Source organism: Mustela nivalis (genome assembly GCF_964662115.1).
Source record: "Mustela nivalis genome assembly, chromosome: 16".
NCBI classification, from domain to species: Eukaryota; Metazoa; Chordata; class Mammalia; order Carnivora; family Mustelidae; genus Mustela; species Mustela nivalis.
In genome coordinates, this window is record NC_139035.1 from 11055013 (window position 1) to 11077505 (window position 22493).

At 41.8% G+C, this 22493-nt stretch overlaps 2 protein-coding genes across 17 annotated transcripts in view; both read right to left on the reverse strand.

Moving 5' to 3' along the window:
• The window catches only part of LOC309849612 (kinesin-like protein KIF28P), a gene marked incomplete at its 5' end in the record, with an annotated part of 60507 nt that extends 60078 nt beyond the window's left edge, over nt 1-429 (reverse strand). Inside the window, one exon of the mRNA XM_082702354.1 lies at nt 364-429. Within this exon, the coding sequence (XP_082558480.1) occupies nt 364-429 (66 nt within the window). The remainder of the gene's footprint in view (nt 1-363) is intronic.
• Nucleotides 229-22493, reverse strand: part of AHCTF1 (AT-hook containing transcription factor 1) — an 82576-nt gene continuing 60311 nt past the window's right edge. For 14 of the 16 annotated variants that reach the window (XM_082702344.1, XM_082702339.1, XM_082702331.1 and 11 more), the window contains 10 exons: nt 19959-20136; nt 18860-19063; nt 17183-17597; nt 15737-15860; nt 13623-13708; nt 11767-11975; nt 8235-10224; nt 3802-3935; nt 2654-2733; nt 1412-1875 (listed from right to left, as the gene is read on the reverse strand). In XM_082702344.1, coding sequence (XP_082558470.1) covers nt 1686-1875; nt 2654-2733; nt 3802-3935; nt 8235-10224; nt 11767-11975; nt 13623-13708; nt 15737-15860; nt 17183-17597; nt 18860-19063; nt 19959-20136 — 3610 coding nt within the window. In that variant the 3' untranslated portion in view covers nt 1412-1685. Of the gene's footprint in view, nt 1876-2653; nt 2734-3801; nt 3936-8234; nt 10225-11766; nt 11976-13622; nt 13709-15736; nt 15861-17182; nt 17598-18859; nt 19064-19958; nt 20137-22493 lie in introns of all 16 variants that reach the window. The other 2 variants (XM_082702340.1, XM_082702333.1) reach the window with 1 other exon arrangement.

Sequence of the window (22493 nt, forward strand, 5' to 3'; positions counted from 1 at the left end):
TTTTACCCTACATTGCAGTGGCAACACAGCTGAAGGGGCAGTTGGGAGGAAAAGGACATTTGTTAAAAAGAGCATGCATCTGTATTCACCAACTCACACTGGTTTGAAAAAACTAACTTGCAGTACGTTTCTCTCATCAATTATTTTTTTATTGAGCTACTTGTGCAAAGGAATGAGGTTACGTGTTCACTAATTATGTTGCGATCGTTAAATTACTCGTTTAACAAGTTCATTTAAAGAAGTTTAATGTTCCATCAATGACAAGCAGCTTGAATACACGTTTGATAACGATCATTAGAACAAGGAATAAAATGCAAGATCTAGTCAGAGTCTCAACCAGGCGGCATCGCATTCATCACTAACCTGACTGAAAGGCCGCACGCGCACAGCCACCCGCACACCATCAGTACTCGGCAGAGGGGTCGTCATTTTCCCAGCTCTGGTGGTTTTGATTTGGTAGAAAAATAAGGTGGAAAGCACAGTGCTTCTGCTTCATACTAACACATTACAAGCTTAGCCAACACAAGCAGTCTGTTTCTAGACAATCAATTATTAATGGTCCATTCGTTACACACTATCCGATGACCTGTTATAAATTATTTCACAGCACTAACTTCGGGAGGAGTTTCCCAGGCTACATCAAGCGTCTCCACTGAATTGCACAGTCGTACTGCAGACAAGTGTCTTGTTTCTTTTCCCTTCCCACCTCACACTCGATCCCCGTCCTCAATAGTCTGTGCCTGAGGTCCTACGAAAATGCGTCAGTTTTCAAACCTGAATATTAAGGGATTTCTGTGATTTTTTTTTTTTTCTATAGCAAGCTCCTTCACAGCAAGAATATAATAAAATTTGTTCAGACTTATTGTAGCGAGACTAGGCACACACGAGGTGCACCGAGCAACCATGAGACAGATTTGTTCGACATTTCCCTTCCTCTCAAACCTTTCCAAGAGGCTAGTGAGCAGTGAACCGGTCACTCTAATCTGGATAATAGTCTCTGAAAAATGAAGAGACCATAAAGGTAAAGAGCCTTTAAGCTTGCTGAACAAGAAATGACAACATTGTATTTAACCAATGCATTGCTTGGAAAAGGACTCATTTGAGGTAGAATATACAAAATTTGTTCAACTACAAAATGCGGCAAAATTACATGCCCATAATTCAATTTCAACATAGTAACAGGCAAAAATAGATATATGTACATTTTATGATTAGAAATCTCAACCATAGGAGCAAAGTGCATAAATTATAAAATAGCAACTTTTAAAAAAAAATCAGTTCTTCAATCTTCATTTTAAGGCTGGTCTAATACCTTGAACTGTAGCAAAAGAAAATGGGACCAATGCCTACTCGCATTATAAAATCATTATTAAAACAGAAATCCCCTCTCAAAAATCTAACAGACACAAACTACCATGAAGTATACACTTTATTTAACATTCCAGTAATAAGCCATATTTACATATTATATAAATGTATGAAGTCTTAATATAAAATAGAAAAACTGCCCAGACTAAAAGAATCACACTCCTTAATGGAGTTATTATACTTATTGAAGACCTTCTGTTTACAAAAATTTACAGTAATTTATACAAATTATTTTCTCCCAAATTAGATGATTTTTAATAGTCCACACAATTAGGATGATTTTACAAATTGGTGTTCATTAAAAACTTGAAAAAAAATTATAGCATTTTTCTGCGTAAAACTTGCTTTGGAAAGGAAGACAGCTTCTTCCTGCCCCTTCCCGGAGCTCTTCCCGCCACTGCTGTCGCTTTTCGAGGCTTGATCTGGACTCCGTCCACTGGGCTTGCCAAAGGAGAAATCAGCCGGATTTTCACAGGAGGAGGTGACCAATTATCTTCTTCTTTGCTTCGGAAAACAAAACATAATTCAGGTAAGAATAAACACATTATAATATAAACTAGAATCCATTTCCCAATTACACTGAGGAAAAAGCCTCTATGAGCAGTACCCTTTCCTGGTGCTTTATCTTTAGAAGTGAAGAGCTGGAGGCTGTATAAAGTCTTCCCATGTCAGCGGACTGAGAGCCCAGCAGGCCCGTCAGGTGCGTGAGAATCAGCTCTCACATGCCAGCAACTGGCAAGTTCGTGCACATTTTTGTCATAGGAACGTTTCCCACAAATATACACGAAGCCAAATGACATGTCAACGGTGTTACGAGTTTTGGTCTCATATGGCCTCCAAGGTCTCATGAAGTCCGTTTTTAAAGGGTGGTCGAGTGGATTTACTTGGTACTTTTATGAAATTCAATCATGCTTAAGTGTCAATATACCAAGAGAAATTTCAATTTCTCCACACATGGAAGTTTTATTGTTACTAGTAGAATAAGTGCAAGAATTTTAAGTTACAATTATTTTTATTAGTAATTATCTACATTTACTAAGGAAAGGTTGAAACCTCGCACTGCCTTCCCCCACCCACTGCCAAAACAAAGTCCCAACAGGCACGGAACTGCCCTCTCGAACCTTCTTTAAAAAGGATGGATGGGCTTTCACTGCTATGTAGGGAGACCCAGCCATCACCACGAGCCAGTGTGCACAAATGCCCCTGAGAATGACCGCTCCCTGAAGAGTTTCATTTCTCTAACTTATGACTCTGGATAAAAATTACAGCATCTAAAAGGTCATACCTGCTTGTTTGTCTTGTCTTTGATGTCTTGGTTGTTTTCACTTTTGGCCTTCCCACGGTTTCTGACGGAGCATTATCTTTCTACGCGTTAAAAATTTAAGAAGATAAGTCGCAAGTAAATACTTAAAATCCGCGTTGGATTAATTCTATCCTGAGTCAAGGAATATGGCCAAACAGGGCTGGTGAATTCAGACGCCACAAGTCCCAAATGCACCCCTTTTATCTTTAGTAGGAACTCTGGTCATCGAGGGCCATCCAGGGCCCTATCCCCACACATCCGGTTCCTCTCCAAGGCCCGCGTGTTTCACGTGGAACACGTCCTTGTCTGTGCCCTCCTGTCCCTACTGCCTCCGTCCACATCCAGGCTCTCGTCATCTCGTAAGGGAACAGGCCACCAGAGACTAGTTTTCCTCCCTAGAATTCACGGCCTCCCTCCTTCAATGTGCTCTTCACCCGTCTGTAAGCAGTGCCCCACCCCCGCGTACTGCCAGGCCTCTGTGCCTCTGCGATCCAGTTTTCTCTTCTAGTGGTGCCTTTTGCCTTCCGTCGATAGGGTTCTTTGAGCATAAATGATCCCCACCACACCGGGAAACAATTACGTGCTTCAGCCTCCCCAATTAAACTGAGCTCCTGCAAGACCAGGAATCTGCCCAAGTGATTTCTGTGCAAGTCTTTGTCCTTCAACAGTAACCGGCTCATAGTAGATAGTTCAAGAAATGTTTAAGATTAATGTTAAAATATGGGTCTGTCTCCCACTCAGCCCTAGAGCTATTTTGATTTTTAGGGTTATGTGCAATCAGGTGGTATAGTCACCTCTGAAGCACGCTCTCTCCAAGTGTGGGGTGTGCGTGATACCCCGGGAGTTCAGGGACCTCAGACCTCTAATCTAGATAAATACATCCGGATCCTTCTGAGGTGACACTGAAAGCTAGAAGCCTTTCCCCTAATGGGTAATCTAAACCGCAGCTGCCAGGAACACACCATCGGTGACATACTGTACCCTCAGGGCAGCCCACAGAAGTGCAGACAAGGATCTGGGGCTTTTGGCCTAAAAATCTGTGCTTTCACCAGAGGTTTGTTTAGGAAACATGGCCGATACGGAGTACAGAGCATGTTTAAATAAGCATATGAATAAACTGCACTTCTTACCAGTTCATCTCCCGCTCTGGATGTGTTAGAGGTGGTTTTCTGCCTGGTCCTTAATGCAGGAGGCGAGAAGACAAACCGAGAAGATAAATCTGAAACTAATTCTTGCAGCTGTGCCGGAGCCTCTATTTTCTTCCCTAAAGCAAGGCAGGGAGAAAAGAACACACACTGTACCCGCACCCATCTATATCCAGCTCAGTTAATGATGGTTTTTTTAAAGCCTGGAACAAACAACACACGGTAGGAAGACACGAGCATCTGAACACAGTGGCCGCACCAGGAGGACAAGAACAATGGGGCAAACCCAACATTCAGGAACATCTAATGCCTCAAACTAAATGCTACAGTAGAAAAATAAAACCTATAATACTCAGAACTGTATCAGTCAACTAGTTCAAATCTTTTTTTTTTTTTAAAGATTTTATTATTATTTTTTTAAAGATTTTATTATTTGCCAGAGAGAGCACAGGCAGGCAGAGAGGCGGGCAGAGGCAGAGGGAGAAGCAGGCTCCCTGCTGGAGCCCGATGCAGGACTCGATCCCAGGATCCTGGGATCATGACCTGACCCGAAGGCAATGGCTTAACTCACCAAGCCACCCAGACACCCCAACTTCTAATCTTTACTGCTCCTCAAACATTCTTAGGAAGGGAAGCATCAATCTTGTACATAAGCTAAGCTAGTTTGCTTCGTAAGCCCACCTATTCCAGAGACAAGGTTTTAGTTTACAGAAGTAATTGTGTCTTCAAAGAATACTCCAAACTTCTTTCCTTCCGGCTCCTTCAGAGGTAGTTGCTTGGGTCAAAGCAACAACGGAAGAAAGTCCACGTTGTAAAGGAAAAAAGCAGCAGAGAAAGTACTGAATGTGGAAGAACCGGCTGATAGGAAGATACTTCAAAGACAAAGAAAAATGGCTGAATTAAGAACTGGTTCAAAGTATGTAACTAAAAACATCACAGACTTCATCTCAGATTTTGTTCTCGCCACGGGGTCTCCGGACTCAGGGCAAGCAGCCCTGTGCTTGTGGAAGCAGCCGGTGAGGCTGCCTGCCGCCGGCTAGTCCTAGCTTCTGCAGGCGGCAAATCAGTTAAACCCCTCTGTGCCTCAGTTTCTGTAAAATGCCATCAGTGACGGGACCCAGGACGTCACCGCGAAGACGAGCGCATCCGAGCAGCGGGACGGCGCGCGGGGAGTGCTCCAGCGATGTCGGCATTTGTTAGGACGTTACTACTTCAAGAACTTAAGTCCGGAAATAAAATTCTCCAAGTCTAGTCCCAGGGAGACCATCAGACAATCAAGACTTCTCTAAGACGTCCAATTCTGCTTTTAAAGCACATGATGCTTACAAGAAAATGCCGAGGCGAGGTCGGAAATCGAAGTCCGCTCTGCTACTAGCGGGGAAGGGGCGGCCTGGTGTGACTGCCCTTCGGCCGTTAAAAAGAAAGCTGTTAGGTTCCTTCTAGGGAATAAAAACACGCTGTCTTTCCTCTCCGGGCCACCGGGAACAACAGCCGCTCTGGCTTCTCGGACCCCTCGCACTCCTCCCCGCGACTCCCCCTACACGTCAACGGAGCAAGTAAGGCAACGCGGACCCCTCCACTCCGGGGCAAAAATGTCCGGCCTCCCCCGCTTCTCCCACATGTGCTTCTCCTAAGCCCAACAAGACTTTGTGATCCTTGCTGGCCATGTCCATTCCTCCCCCACTTCTTGACGCTTCTCAAGGGCGCTCCCGAGTGCCGGCTTCGGCGCCAGGAAGGCACTGGTCCGCGGCCGCGTCGACTCCAGGCAGCCCGCGGGCTCCGGGACGCCACTGCGTATCCTGCGCGGCGCGGGGGCTCCGGCTCCCTGAGCCTCGACCTCCCCGCACTGGGGCAGGAGGAAGAGCAGCGACACTTCACTGCGCCGCAGCAGAGTCCTGACAGACACCGACCCCGGCGCGGCCTCCGGCCCACGGCAGGCCCCTCCGCACGATCTGCCGCTGAGTAGCAGAAAGTAGACCAAATCCACAGAGACGGCAAAGCTTCCCGTTCTTGTGACCGGCAAAACACCCTGAACTAGACTCTGAGACGGCTGTTTCTTTGACCGCCTTCCCGTCTTATGAGAATACGTGCCCGCTCCGCGGTGCCTCCTGCCCTCTGGGGTTGCTGGCAGGACACGCCGAGGCCGGGCAGGGGAGCCGGGCGGACTCCAGCAGGAGGGCGAGAGAGGCAGGCGGCCCTGGATGCTGGTGATGGCTTAGTGGCCAGAGGCTGCGGGGCTGGCGCTGTCCCCTTTGTGGTCCAAGTGAGAAGCCCGATGTGGCAAAGGGAAAGGACCGGCTGCCCAGCTACTGAGTGGCAGGAACGAGAGAGCTCAGTCCCCAATTTCTCACCACTTCTACCGGGACAAGGTGCCTATTTTTAATGCGAGAGAACCTGACAACAGTTCCAGTAGGTAACAGGAGAGCGTACAAGCGTGTGCGGCCCTCCGGGAGATGTGGGGCAGCCACGAGCCACACAGACTCAGGAACACCCACCCGGTTCTGAAGAGTATTCGAGAGGATCAGAAAATGTTCCTGAAGTGAGGCGGGAGAAGCAGCAGAGTACGTCCCCAGACACACAGCTGGAAGGAAACGGACCGCTGCTTATCGGTCCTGCTGATGACCGCAGACACGGGATTTCTCATCTTCCACGGCTGGCACGTATTTTACTCCAGAAACAAGTAAAACTAGTCCACGGGCATATAGACACCAAATACGTAAAGACGACGAAGATCAGAGATGCTAGCGACACTTACTAACACAATTTGTGTGTCTGCTACACTTTTCTAAGTCACAAGGAAAGCATGAAAAAGGATTGTGTTAATGACCTTCTACTCACCCTATGACATTTCATTTAAAATTTATCTGATCTAGCAGCTTAGTCAAGTGAGCTCAATTCAGATACTCCTGTCACTGCATTTGGCTCCATGGAGAGCATGGCCGTGACTTCCCTTTCCTCATGCTGTGAAAAACTGAATCCTACAGCACTACAAAATCAAAGATCTATTTTTAACAAACTGGGGTAGGGGGCAGGAAGGCGGACCTCCTGCAACTACAAGTTACTTTGTAAAACAAACGATCCATCTGATGGCGCAGGGTCCCTCCCTAGGCTCAGGCTATGTAACTAAATCGAATGACTGCAGAATCCAGCACATTTATACAGGTGTTTGCAGAGTGAATGCTGAATACAGAAAATTTTCAGTCTGAATATTTTTTAGCAGCTTACATTTCTAGTGGTCTTCCTCAAGTCATGAGGCAACTAACTTTACAGGATGTTCACTAATGCTTTTAGAAGTATATTCAATAGTTCTGAAAGGTTTAAATAAATACAACAAAGTCACATACTTTACTTATGAGTCCCTGAGCTGCTTTGCTGAAATTCCAATCTTAGGCCTTAAGTGAACGACTACATTTTGCACACCTAACCATTTTTATCACATTTGCCAAGAACGACCCTAACAGGTTCTTTTCAGCTACACCAGTGTCTCAATATTTCCTTCATCATCATCACCTTTTAGACCCTTCCTCCTAATTGGCCACTTCACTGAAACATCCCCCCTCCAAATCCTAATAGCACAGATAAAGAATAAGATATTCTCACCCTTTGGGAAGACACGTCGCCCCTGCTGGGAAGGAAGGTGTGTGCTATACCAGCCCAGTGATACAGCTGTGAGCTCATCAGGGCAATGAGGGAGGCTAGATGCGAAGTCGGGCCAATTTAAGGGCAACAGCGAAGAGGCACTGAAATAGTTTCTGTATCCTATTCAATAAAATTCTACTCCTTCCCTTTAAAACAATTTGAGGTGGTGATATCTGCTGGAACACGAGCTAAACACAGTGGCACTTAGATTAAAAATGCCGATTCTAGGGGTGCCTGGGTGGCTCAGTGGGTTAAAGCCTCTGCCTTTGGCTCAGGTCATGATCCCAGGGTCCTGGGATCAAGCCCCACATCGGGCTCTCTGCTCAGCAGGGAACCTGCTTTTCCCTCTCTCTCTCTCTGTCTCCCTCTCTGCCTATTTGTAATCTCTGTGTGTTAAATAAATAAATAAAATCTTTTAAAAAAAAGCTGATTCTATCTGGGGAGAAATTAAGTCACTTATGTCTGGGCAGAATGAAGAGAAATGATACTATCCTAGAAGATTAAACCCATGTCAAGGGAATTCTAAGGCTTCAATAGTCACAGTGAATAAGAAAATTCCTGAATCTGAGAATAAAATTTGAAACATAAAATCTCTACATTTTACTATTTAAAGATAAGGCGTGTTTTCTTTATGGGGGGGGAGGAATTCCCTGTAAATACTAATCATTTTTAGGAGAAATAATTACGGTCTTGAATCAAATTGTGATTTAAACAACAGAATCTTAAGCTGAAGACTTTGAGCAAGATGAAAACTGTGCTTTGAATATAAATAAACGTACCTTTCTCTTTCTTTGGAACCTTTGACATGGGAGTAGAGAATACAAACTCATTTTTCGGTTCAGAGAGGTCGGGAAACGAGATGGCCTTGCTAGATCGAGTTCTCGTGCTCCGGGACGATTTCAGTGGAGTGGCTGGGGCAAGCACCCTCTCTTCTGGGTTGTCAGTTTCCATGGCTGTCGTTCCTTCATCGGTGTATCTTTCTGATCCTGGGCCTAATGTACACGTCTGGCTTGGATCTCCAGTCCTTTTCGTAAGCTTTTTCTTAGAGCTTGTCACCAGAGTAAGTTCCTCGTTTGGCACTAAAACGAATTTTTCTAAAGCTGTCTTTGCAACATCAGTCTTTCTTTTAGCCGGGGTCTTTCTTATCGACCTCTTCTGGCTGCTGAGAGTTCCTGACCTCCTCTTGGGACTTTTTGCTTCCTTGACAGCCTTGGACCCAACATCTTCAGATGGATTAACTTTTCTCGGTCTACCACGTTTTCTAGGTCTACCAAACTCTGCCTGAAGACTCAGCTGTGAGGAATCCAGTCTGGAGTCTTCTGTGACATCAAGTGTGCTACATTCCCTCTTTTTAGGACTTCTACCAGGCTCGGCAGGCAGTGCCTGGTCCACGGGCTTTCCATCAGGTTTATGTCCTCTACTTTCAGCAGCTTCTAGAGTGGCACTTCTCAGTTTTCTGGTACTTCCGCTGGGACGTGCTCCTTTACTGACTTTCAGATCTAGATCTACCATCTCAACACTCTCCAGATAGTCCACAGATTTTTTAATTCCTTTAGGAGTCTTTTTGGTAACAGATGAAAGCTTAGTTTCTCCAACTGACCTATGTCCTGTTTTTTTAGAAGATTCTAGAGTGGCACTTCTCAGTTTTCGGGTACTTCCGCTGGGACGTGCTCCTTTACTAACTTTCAGATCTAGATCTACCATTTCAACGCTTTCCAGAGAGTCCACAGATTTTTTAATTCCTTTAGGAGTCTTTTTGGTAACAGACGAAAGCTTACTTTTTTCAGTTTCTGGTTCCAACAGCTGAGAGGGTTTCACCCTCCTTAGTTTGCCAGCTGGAGTAACCTCTACGTCCCGTTCCATGGGATGATCACTTCCTAACATGTCCTGATTATCTTCTGTTCTTTTCCTTCCTCTCCTGGGAGTCCCAGGGTTTTGAGGTATTTGCTGGTTCTGAGAGAGAACTCTGACATCAGAAGAAGCACCTTCAGAAGACCCGGAAATTTCTTTTCTTTTCCGAGTCCTCCTACCTGAAAGGCCCAATGTGTCAGGAGTATCAACAGCTGTGGACTCTTCCTGCTGTGCTGATAGGACGCTTGGGTTTTGTACACGTACTCTTCTGCGCGTTCTGGAGGAAATCGTGTCGTCAAGCTGGCTCACATTTATAGTCATTGTACTGGTTTCCTGAACAGTCTTCAACGTAGATTTGACTACCTTGGTGACGACCTGCTGGCTTATTAAAGGTATGTTTTCATGAAAGGACTGCTGTTCCACTGTATCTGAAGTAATTTCTTTACTTCTTGTGTCTTTGATTACATCTAGCAAATTTTCTGCAATTGCTACTTTAATTGGTTCAGGCACATATGGTAAGGTCTCTACCTTTTGGGACTCCTGATTACTAGTTACGACCGTTGCCAACTCTGCACCAGGTCCACCGTTTTCCCCACTGTATATGGGTTTTTCCTCAGCTGCCGTGTTTGCTGCTGGAGCTAACACATTAGATGCTGCAGAATCACCGGTCTCTAATTCTCCTTCTTCACCTTCCAATATCAAGGTAAAGTTGCTCTGAGCCCCAAAAAGTTCCCCATCTACTTCAGGAACGTCACACTCAGCAGAGTCTTTATTATCAGATAAGTAACAAAACTGTTGCTCAATGGTATCAAAATTATACTGGAGCTTAAGAGTCCCTGAGGGATACAACTCGTTAAATGCAAGACTCCTAGCCTCGTGTCCTGAATCTTGAACTCCGAGCTTTTCATGTTCAGTCACCTACAATGAATTAAAGATAAGAGACCGGTTAAAGAATTTTAATGTGTACATTTATTTTAGCCTAAAGCATACAGTTTTTTAATAATCATCTCATCTTTGGCATATGAATTGTTAAACATAAACTACATTTGATATGGCATATACTTATGGGTTTACTTTATAAAAAATATCCCTTTAAGCAATCAGACATTATTACTTGGTCAAAATAACTAGACAGAAAAAGATTTTGAGATTCTAAATGGAATTAAAATAGAAATTTCACATTTCCCTAGCTAAAAAAGACAGTCCTTATAAAACCTTGAAAATTACTATGATACTAATTTAAGGACTTAATCTGTTCTCGCCCGAGAAAAAACATTAACTGGAGAAAAAGACAATCCCCAAATTGTTTTAATGGTAATCCCCAAATTCCCTAACTAACCACACTTTTTCTAAACAGCATCATCCCCATAAGGTTGAAGAAGAATTCACCTACATAAGCTCCCTTGGGCTAGACTCAATCCTCTTCCCTTTGCTGGGGCTGCATAAACCATGAAATTCCTAAGGCTTTCAAGTTCAGTACCTCTCCTGCAAGGGTTTGGTGGAAGAAGGAATGGTCCTTGCATTTACCTTTTGGTAAGGGAGGGGGAGAAAAAGGAGGAGGTAGAGAGTAACAGAGAGATCTCCTGACCAAGAAGGTAGAACATTACCGCCCACCTAGACAATGACATTTTCCCACTCCCCCCACATTCAGTGAGATGAAGACTGGAAATACCCAGAAATGAGGATTCTCACTCATACCACGCCCACAATTTTTATTAGCTTCCCAGCTGAAGGAATAGGGACTTTATCCATCCATTTTACAGTGAGAATACTCATGAAAATGAATATGGACAACCATGACATTTTTATGATTTAAGAAACTTTCCAAATACTATACAATCACATTTCTATAAATTAGAAGAGGTTTTTTTTGTTTTTTTTTTTTAAGAATCTTACATTCACTTATCATATATAGTTGCCTGTTGATATTAAAAGAAATGTGGTGGAATTTTGAGAAACCGTAAGTCATATTAAGTACAAAAAAAGAAAAGGAAAAAAGAAAGAAAGAAAAGAAATCCCTTCTCATGTTATAGAAGTTAAACCCAGCCAGCTATTGAGCACTCTCCTACTAGTCTGCATGGGGGAACAATCCTCTTGAACTGTATTCAGTTATTTTCAAATGCTCTGAATAGTTTCGCTGTCATTCTGGTCTCTGCAGTAGCCAGTATCTGTTTTCTCATGGCTAAAAGAACTGTCATTTGAATCAGATACTAAGCAGAAATGAATGGTTACAATTCTGACTTCTTTAACATAACTTTTTGATTCTCACGAAAAACACTCTTCTCACTTAAAGGATGTGTTCTTTTATATTCCACAAAATATTTACATGCTTTCTTCTAATGGACATTATAAAGAGGTTTTTATACAGCAGTCAAAATAAGTGAATACATTAGGTTTAAACTATGGTTTGAAACCTAACTAAACCAAAACTAACAACGAAGTAAAAAATTAGTTTTTTACATGAATTTCTTGAGGATCAGGAGGAGCATCAGAAACGGGAGGTTTTTCTTCCGCTAAGTCAACACTTGCTTTCAGGACATCAAGTTCTACTTTGTGCTCTTGCTGCAAGTTCAGTGTTATTTCCTGGTCACGCTTATGGTCAGAGACCCCAGGACTTTCAGGAGCAGCAAGTCCAGAGTCTCTGCTATCACTGTGCACATCGGCCACAGCTGAAAGAAAAATACACACACACATACACTGTTTGAGAAGCAAGAGAAAGGCACAGGACATATTGCACTTGAGAACATTTCCTTGAAAATCTGTCCTACTGCCCAATAGTTTCTAACTTCTTACAGGGAAAAAGCCTACAAGGGTTTACATATTAAACCCATATCTTCAGTATCCATTCAGTTTAAACAATATGTATCTGCTTTCTACAAACACATGAAGGTAAGTTTTACATTTAAAAATGACAATAGTGGCTTTTTTCTTTAACTTAGGTATAATTCCCACCCTTACTGCGAAACTTCAGTATGAGAACAATTGCTTAGAGGAGCTCAAATGTTTGTTCCCTATTCACTGAACCCGGAAATCATGGTTATCAGGGGACTGACAAGTGGCCAGCAGTTACCCTCGCTGAGCAGGTGTACAATAGCAAAAGGGACCTGCAGTCTGGGCCATATCTCACTGTGAAAAGGGAAAAGGACTAGGTAGTTCTCTTTTGGCAGAAAGTATCCATAAGGCCACAGATTGAGCCACCCAAGAACCCCCGTAAGTTAAAAAAGAGTCAAAAGTTACCAAAAAAAAAAAAAAAAACCCTAGGAAAAAACATTTGCATGCTTTTAACAGATAATGGGGCTAGTATCCATAATATACAAAAACAGCTTATAAAACAAAATGAAGAAAGTTTTTCACCTGTCCGTGTGGCAAAGAGGAATGGGAAAACACACACTTTACCTTCCAATTATCAGTGTTAACACGAAGAAAAAAAAAAAAGGTCACTAGATTAAAAAAAAAAAAGTCAAATGAACTCTACATATTTGTTAATTTCCCTAGAGTAAATGCAGTTGTTTGTAATTATTTTTTCTACTAATAAAAAACCAATCTTGGTCTTCAGTTAAAAAACAGAAGTTGCCCCATGTAGCTTTCGGAGTCCCAGAAGATCGAAAAGCCGATATGCCATCTGGCTGGGGACTGGTAATTAATTTTACTCTTCTTTAATGTTCTAAAGGAAAATATGTCCACAAAAACCATTCTAAGACGTCTACTATTAGACCTCCGAGTGCCTTACAAGCAACTCAGTGCTCTGATAGTGGATATATCTCCCTAGAACACAAGGTTACTTATAGCTACAGAACCTGATTGAAGAGAAAGAACTGAGAATAATTTCAGTTTTAGTGTTTTATGTGTTCTATTCTTATAGAATATATGTATTCTATAAGAATAGAACACTTAAAATATTCTTATTCTATGTTCTATTCTTATAGAATATATAGATAGATCTATCTATATAGATATAGAATATCTGTGATATAGAATATATATAGATATAGATATAGATATCTATATATCTATATATATTCTATATCACATAAAACCCTAAAACTGAAATTATTCTTTTTTTGGTTATTTGGGGGTTATTTGGGGGGAGCATGGGGGATAGAGCGAGAGCAAGAGTGAGAGGGTGCGCGCATGTGCTCATGCGTGAGCCAGAGTGGAAGAGGGAGTTGGAAGTTGACAAGGGAGGTCTATCCCATGACCTTGAAGTCATGACCTGAGCCGAAATCAAGAGTCAGATGTTCAACCAACTGAGCCATTCAGGTACCCCTAAAATGAAGTAATTCTAAAGTCAAAATAATATACACATTGATTATTACCTGCTCTAACTGTAGAGGTGCAGGTCTCAATGGATACTAGTCCTTCGTCTAAAACTGGTACCTGGGATTTCAGGGTAAGGATTTTCCTTTAGAAACAGAAACACATGCGTTAGTGTTTGAGAAGATCCACCTGCTCTTCCCTGCTCTAACCCCACTCTCTCTGCTACCTGTCATTTTTGGTAATAAAAAATCAAAGTTTGGAGAACTTAATACCACCCAAGTTCATTTTGATTAACACTATAACATTTGTAAGTGAATAAAACTGTATTTGGTATTCACACTTTCTAATATGCATGGCCTTAAACTACAAATAAAATTGTTTTAAAATGCTCGTCAATATAGATTACACTTATGCCAGTTTTTAATTTTCTGTGGGCACATTCTTAAGTCTTCAGATATTATGGAGTATTTCCTATATACTCAGTAAAATGAGGTTCAATATTTTAGTATTATCTGGAAAGAGTATGAAAAAAGACTCACAGTAGGAGACCAGTGGTACCTGCATTAAGCCACTTCGTGTAAATAAGTTCTGGAAATATGGGCACAGTAATCCCCTCCTATTCTGAACAGACCCTTTCCCAAAACCTAATAAAAGCATGCTCGTTTTTTAAAAATGGGACAAATAAAATTATAAAGTAAAATCAAGAAAAAAACATACATTTGGAATATATACCCAATTTATAGATGTGCAGGGAGAGGGAAAGAAGAGGAAGAAGTAGACTCTCCACTGAGCAGGGAGCTTGATGAGGGGCTCAATCCCAGGACCTTGAGATCATGACCTGAGCTGAAGGCAGATGCCCTTAGAGATGTATTTTTAAGACTTATATCTGTTTCATGATGTTAGGATAACCAAGAAGCAACAACTAATACATTTACATTTTAAAAGGACCTAGGCTTGTCACGATGGTGACTATTTACCTAGATTACCAGGAACCACAACGTTTGTTGTCAGGTGATTACTCTCTGCTTTGCAATTTGTTGCAATTCTCTGTCAACCCCATTGCCAAAAGTATTTTCATTAAAATTCAAGAAACATTAGAATTAAATCATCAATCTACATAATGCTTTTATAATATTGTTTCCTCCCACTTTTTCTCTGGAGGCCTGGCGAAGATTCCAACCAGCTAATCAGGATTTGTCTTCTCAGAAGGGAAGCACATAATGGAGGTCAGTGTGTGAGACGTGACTATTACAACAGTGATTTCTGTGGGTGGGTGTGAACCCCCTCAGGACTTACAAAGCACTGAACCACTTAGGGTATCTTAAAGGACCGTGTTATATATGGATTAACCTCAGTAAATCACCCTTACGACTACATAATAATCAAAGCTGCAACTTTTCTGAATCCTCTCCAACAGCACTGCCCCCAGTGCCAAGGCACAAGGCATCCAGCCTTGCAACGGGAGGAGGGGGTTTTGCCAGAGGGGCCGTCAGTCACCTCACTGATGAGCTCAGCTGACTTTCAGGAAAGGAATGATGTAGTGGTTTATAGTCTAACACAAGCTGCCCTATGATCTTGACCTAAGATCTATGACCTTGCTGCAGATCATAAACCGTTTGGGACCTGGCCTCAGGCTGGCAGACCTCATATGGCCCAGTACAGTGCCTGAATGTACAGACACTGAATAAAACCAACCAGGAGCATAACAGTTCAAGCAGTCATTGCAAATGAAAACCTTTGCTGGAATCTTGTATTCACCAAATGGCAGGGAGCAAAACTGCCTCCAAGCCACGGCCCCCGCATTCCACCTTGGTGCTGCAGGAGACTCACCTCATCTACCCGAAACCACTGAACCCAGGAGGGGCCAGAGGAATGCACGGCTTCATCAGAAACACGATCCCCAAAGAATATAGGAGATCTGCCTTACTTCATCACGACTGTATGTTCCAGAAATGTCTAGCATCAATCTAAAACTTCACAGCAACTACTCTGTAACACATGCTCATACAAATGAAGGTCCTTTGTAACAGAAACCACTACCAAAGTAGGAATGCCCACTAAAATAAAATAAAACTAAATATAATAAAAGCTCCTCTACGCGTGGAATACGAAGCTACCGGCTCACCACTTCGTCACACTCTGTGCACACGTGAAGCCTGCCCTACTAGCTTACCCGTCGTGGGCTGGCGGAGCACAGAGGGAAGTTTCACCTCCTGGAATGGGGTGCAAGGGACAGAGGTTTGCGGGTACCTCCTCTTCAATCAAGAGGTCCTTCGTCTCCAGATCGGCGACAGTGCCTACAAATCATGCATGAGCAACAGTCACAACCACTTCTGCCAAATGTTACCGAGTACTCAGGATCTTCCCTGGATGATTACTTGTAACAAGCTGCTGGATCTGCTTTTTTGTACTTTTAGGTTTACTCTGTTGGCCTCAGAATGGCAATAGGTCCTTCTAATAGTCTGAGCCCAGTCTGGGAACCCCCTGTACCCTACCACTTCTCTCAGTCGGGGCCCAATATATGATGCTATACATAGGTCGACTCAGTCCTCGACAACCAAAGTGGGGAGGACTATTATCCTCATTTTACAGATGAGAACACAGAAGCACACAGATACACTATCCCAGGCCTACTAAGTAGCTGAGATGCAATTCTAGCCTATTTTATCCTATAGTTTGTGCTATATAACCCCCCATGAAAACAATAAAAAGTTTCTATTTGAGATTGCCTCCTCTTTTTAGGAATCATCAATGAAGATAAAGTCATGAACATTCTCCTCCGTTTTATCATTGAACTGTTTTAGAGCACATCTGGACTGATGTACACTTGTAGACAGAGGCTGTTCATGAGTCCTAGGCTCTTAGAGCAATAACGATTGTGTTTATTACATAGAGACCTCACAGGCCTAAAGAAACCAGTATGATAAAGATACTTATTGAAGTGATTTAGTTTTGTAGATTCTAAGTTAGGAGTTACCCTTAAATATGCTTATTAAACCTGTGCAGGGCTACAAAACAAAAAACGGACTGAATTTTCTGATCTGATTCTAGGCCAAGTCTCTCCCCGCTCTCTGGTGCCTCCCTGGCCCCTTCCTTGCCTCCTACCGGAGTGTTTTTCCAGCTACACTGTAAGTGCTCGTTTGTTTATATAGCTAGTCCCCTAGGCTCTAAATTACTTGCAGTCAGCGGCAGGCTCCCCAACACGGAGCACACTCGCTGGGGGGCTCGCCGGTTCTCCACAGACATTAGGAGCTCAAAATCTTTTTGATATAGAAGTAAACACAAAGATTCTAAATTCATGGGCCTCTGGGTATCTGGTTTGATTGTCTAGTGATTATTCTGGAATTAGGGATGATGAAGAGAATGATGGATCTGGTTTCTGAGCAGCCTTCCACAAAGTTGAGGTTGCTGGACAAGTCAGAAACTATAACAACAGCCTAGACTGTAGAGTCAGTATTATTACTTCTTACAGCTGTAAGAGAGGGCCTTAAGGCAGATGTATGCATTGCGTCTAGAATATAGTACACTGGGATTGTGTAATTATTTAATCCTGAAGCTTTGTGCACGGTGGGAAGACTTCTACTACACATTTTTTAAATATCTAGAAAGGAGTTCTTACCCGTTTCTTTCTCCAGGTCTGGAGGACTCGTTTCGGATTCAAGCACATCTTTATCACTGTCCTTCTCAGTCGCTTCAGTTAAGTTGATAATGAGTTCTGTGGAAGAGTGCCTTGGCCTCAGGGCCACGAAACTGTCTTCCAAGTCTCCCGGGGAAGGTGCATCCTGATACTCCAAGGTCGTCTGGTCTGACCTGGTGGAGGCTCCGCTACTCTCTTGGCTCATATCCAGTTTCTCCAAACTCTGGGAAGGGGTGTCCTGGGACCTTAATTCTACTTCCTGATGGTCCTTTTCAGGACTACTCAGGGAAAAGGCTGTTGTCTTGGCTTTGTTCTTTAGCCATTCGCTTTTTGCTGGACCTCCACATTTATGGAGAGGTGTAGTAACAGACAGTTTCGTCCTACTGTCATCTGTACCCTGTCAAGTAAAAGGTTTCGAAAAAAATAATTTACTAGGAGAAATCAGTCGAGTCTAAGCTCTCCATCTCCAATCAATAGTAACTGATTACTTACAACCTTTTCATGTTTGGTATTTCTCTAGATTCTCTTCTCAGTCAAAACTCACTTATTATAAATCCATTCTCTCCAGATACATGAAAGTTAATGGTTGTTAATGTTTCCCTGATTGGGAATAAAACGGTATTTCTCAAAGACTCAAACACAAAATAGGCAAGACAACCCACTACCACTAAATGGTTTCCTATTAACCCACAATGGAACTCTGACTACATACTGTCTCAAGAGACACCCAATTAAGAACATAGTAATAAGACAGGCAACACAATATAAGGTAAAAACAAAACAAAACAAAACACATAGACTAAGAAATGAGGAGGTCTTGGGGCGCCTGGGTGGTTCAGTTGGTTAAGCATATGTCTTTGGCTCAGGTCATGATCCCAGGGTCCAGGGGTTGAGCACCGCATTGGGCTCCCTGCTCAATGGAGAGCCCACTTCTCCCTTTTCCTCTGCCTGCTGCTCTGCCTACTTGTGCTCTCTACCTGTCAAATAAAAAATAAAAATCTTAAAAAAAAAAAAAAAAAGAAAAGAGGGGCTCCTGGGTGGCTCAGTGGGTTAAAGCTGCTCAGGTCATGATCCCAGGGTCCTGGGATTGAGCCCCACACGGGGCTTTCTGCTTAGCAGGGAGCCTGTTTCCCTTCCTCTCTCTCTGCCTACTTGTGATCTCCGTCTGTCAAATAAATAAAATCTTAAAAAAAAAAAAAAAAAAGCAATTAGGAGATCTTGACTATAGTCCCACTTCTGCCACCAATTAGCCATTTGATTATAGGCAATTTACTTGGTCTTCTGGGCCCTATTTTAAAACTTCAGTTGTAAATGATGGGTCTGGCTTGGCTAGTCAGTGCCAGGAGATTTTTTCTGAACCAGTGATTTCTGATTTCATGCCTATCTATGAGATTGTATTTAAATATCTATAAGCATATTGATTTATCTGGGGCACCAGGGTGGCTCAGTCAGTTAAGCATCTGTCTCCGTCAGGTCATAATCTCAGGGTCCTGGGACAGAGCCCCAAGTCAGGCTCCCTGCTCAGTGGGGAGTCCACCTCTCCCTCTGCCCCTCCTCTGGCTCATGCTCTTTCTCTCCCCACCCCCTGCAAATCGATTTATCTTTTTACTTGTAAATACTAATATAGTCTTAATTTGTTCTAAATATTGTCAAACTTACTCCAGGAGTCCGTTTTGTGGCCACGCTTTCTTCCATAAATGAAATTCTAGTTTCCTTAAGTCGTGAAGGAGGGGTAACGGATCTTCCAGGTGACAGAGAGGGAGAGGGTAAAGGTGGTGTTCGAAGTCCAGACCTTAAGATGGACTGAGGAGTGAACTCGGCAAATCCAGAAGAAGTAACTGACATGGCCAAAGTTTTCGCTCTCTGCAACAAACGAATAGAATTCCACCATTAGTATTTGTAAAAGCCACTTACATTAAGGATAGAGAAGGCCAACTGAGTCACAATGGTGCCTATATACTCAACTCTAATAAACACATCAGTTAAAGGTTTTATTATAGATTGCTGGAAAGAAAATACAAAATTCTACCCAAGAGATTTCTATACCTAAGGCTACAAAACACAAAACTACACCCACAATCACTCTTAAGGTCTTGGTTATTCCCAGTTTTATACGTTAATAAAGGTGCAGAGATCAATTATTTAATGGGTCCCTACAAAACTTTAGTTAGGTGAAGAGAAAGGACAGTATGTGTATAAAAAAACCAAGCTTGGGGCGCCTGGGTGGCTCAGTGGGTTAAAGCCTCTGCCTTTGGCTCGGGTCATGATCTCAGGGTCCTGGGATCGAGCCCCGCATCGGGCTCTCTGCTCAGCAGGGAGCCTGCTTCTCTCTGCCTGACTCTCCGCCTACTTGCGATCTCTGTCTGTCAAATAAATAAAAATCTTTAAAAAATTAAAAAAAAAAAAAAAAAAAAAACCAAGCTTAATTACAGCAAATTAATACAAAATGATAAGCCTGACTTTAAGAATGTTTTATAAGAAATACAATTTCATCACATAAGTCCACCAGTAACTGATGGATGACTTATGAGAATCCTGATTTACCAGAGTAACAATAGTTAGCACAGAAGCTATTTTAAGCTTATTTATTTATAAGAAGCTTATTTAAGAAGATTAAAAAAAAAGGTACTCCCCCCACCCCACAAAGGCTTAAAGCTGTCAGTTATCCAGAGATATCAGAGATAGCTTATTTCTCCCTGCTGTGTGACAAGTGAGAACTTCCTAGCTTTACTATGAACACGAGGTATATAATACTCACCTTCACCACAAAAGGAGTTTCAAGCACATGTAGTTCTACAGTCCTAGAGGGACTGTGATGTGATCCTTTCAACAATGAACTGGATGCTAGGTATACAGGAGATCTTTTGGGGGTTTGCTGAATAAACCCCAAACGCTGACAAGGCTGGCGCACAGGATGGACGACCAGATCCAGTGGCCTGTAAGCACAGCACGCACACATGTACACAAAAAGATCCAGGCGACAGTGAAAACACAAAAAATTTAGTATACCATTAGACTCCATATTCACTGTTAAAATAGGGTAAGTTCAGTGAGGATATTAATATCATACTTAAAAAAAGTCAGAAAATTAATTCAGTAGTAAAACCAAGAATTAGGAATTCTGGATAACGATAAAAAAGAAAGCTCTAGTCCCCCGCCCTTTTACCAATAATTACTATAAAATAAATACATTTTTATGAACACATTAAGACTCATTTTATCTACATGTGATGTACATAATGAATACTGGCTTGCTTTACCTTTATGGTTTTTATTGCAATAAAAGACTGAGCACCAACACACACAAAAAGTTAATTTTTTCAAATTAAAGAGTTCAATGACAAAATGGAATCTCCAGAATCTGCTGGTTTTCTATAAAGTCCTGATGCAGTTCATGCAAATGATAAAACTAACCTCATCAGTAACTTGTATTAAATATGCATAGTCCCAACAGTTTAAAAACTTACAGATAAAGAATTTAAAGTGAAATTTTCAGGTTACAATTTCTAATGGGCCATTTGCATAGGCAATTTCCTAATGAATAGTCTATTTTACGGACCATTTCCTAGCAATACAAACAATGTATTTTTACTTCCCTAAAATGACTCTGGTTCGGCTGAGAATGACCAGAAAGGTCCAGCATGTCCCCGTGCCTGGGAATAAAAACACCACATGGCTGTGCCTTGTCGTCCCATCCTCTACCTTCAAATGAGATCTTCACAGTTGGGATAGTGGAACACAGAGCCCAGATGGGTGCCTGAAGACCCAGCCTGGTGCCCGGTGGGAAATATTACTGGAAGCATTTCCTTAATCCTACTGCTTCTTATTCTGTACTAAGCACAGCTTTGAGAGATTTCCACCAAACCAAGAATATCCCATCAGGCCACTAACATTTCTCTATTGTCTAATTCTTCTTTTCCTTCTCTACTTCACTTGTATTCAAAATCTGTTATTTGTAAACCATTTGCTCACTTTTATACTGAACTATCCCAAATTGGAATTTTGTTAGTTGTCTTGCACTGTGCTAGTATTCCTGCTCAAGATGTTTAATCATTATCAAGGACTCCTTCTCAAAAGCAGGGCCTGTCCAACAAAGGTACCTACTGAGTAAAAGCAAAATTCTTATAAGACAATGTATCTAAATTATACTAAAACAATTATCAAGAAAATATTTTTTGATTATGATATTTTGTTTTTATTATATCCTCTTTAAAAATGTTAAATACTTCATCGTATCTTAAGATTTCCACAAATCTTTGGGCATGGTATACATTAGTAATGCATTTCATATCAAACACACACACAACACACACTGCACAGCACAGCACTAGCCTTACTGTACGCAGTACCGAGGGATGCGACCTCGGCTATTCCACCGAAAGATGGGCCAGTCACAAGCCATTGAGTTTACTCACTACCCACTAACGCAAACCAGTTTGAAACACAGTATTAGGGAACAGAATGATTTCTATAAAAATAAATATTCACACCTCAATTGACTTTCTTCCATCTGAGTTAATCATAGCTTTGAAGGATTCTCATTATACTTCTTTTTCTTTAGGTCCTTAGGCCATTAGTCATGAGTCTGAAAACTTTTATTAATTGCTCCCTTCTTGAACCCCAGATCTATTAAAGTACAAAGGGACTGAGAAAAAGTGACTTGTGGGGAAAAAATTGGAACTACTGCTAGGAAAACAGAATGATAATAATAATGACTTTTATTTGAAATAATCTTCCTGGTAATTAAAGGAAAACATCATCAATCTAATTAAATCCAAACCCCCCAAACAGAAAACCTTCTCATGCTTTGAAAATATGCCCACTCTAAACAGCTTTTGACTCCGTTTGTAAATTATTAACTTATTCTGAGTACCTTAGTCTCTTGTAAACTCAGATCATTTTATTTTCAAAAAATAACATAATTTTGTTGTTGATAAAATGTAAACAATCAAATTTATAACGATCATAAGCATCTTTTGAGACACTTGTTCTCTGCTATTGAGAATATGAACATCTTTTTCAACTACCCAATATTCTGAGATGAAATACAATTACCATTTCATCTTGGATACAGAAGTTTGACTTACTATTTATTTACTTTTCTAATATTACAGTTTAAGTTGTACAAGTATTACTGATCTGAAGCCACGGAAGGCATTTTAGTGGGCTCTGTCATACAGAAGTTTCAATAAGCCAAAATTAGTTAACGATTTCCAAAAATAACTTTTGCTCAGGATCAATCAACAAGGAAATTGTATTAAAAGAAGTTACCAGTTTATTTTGCTCATGATTT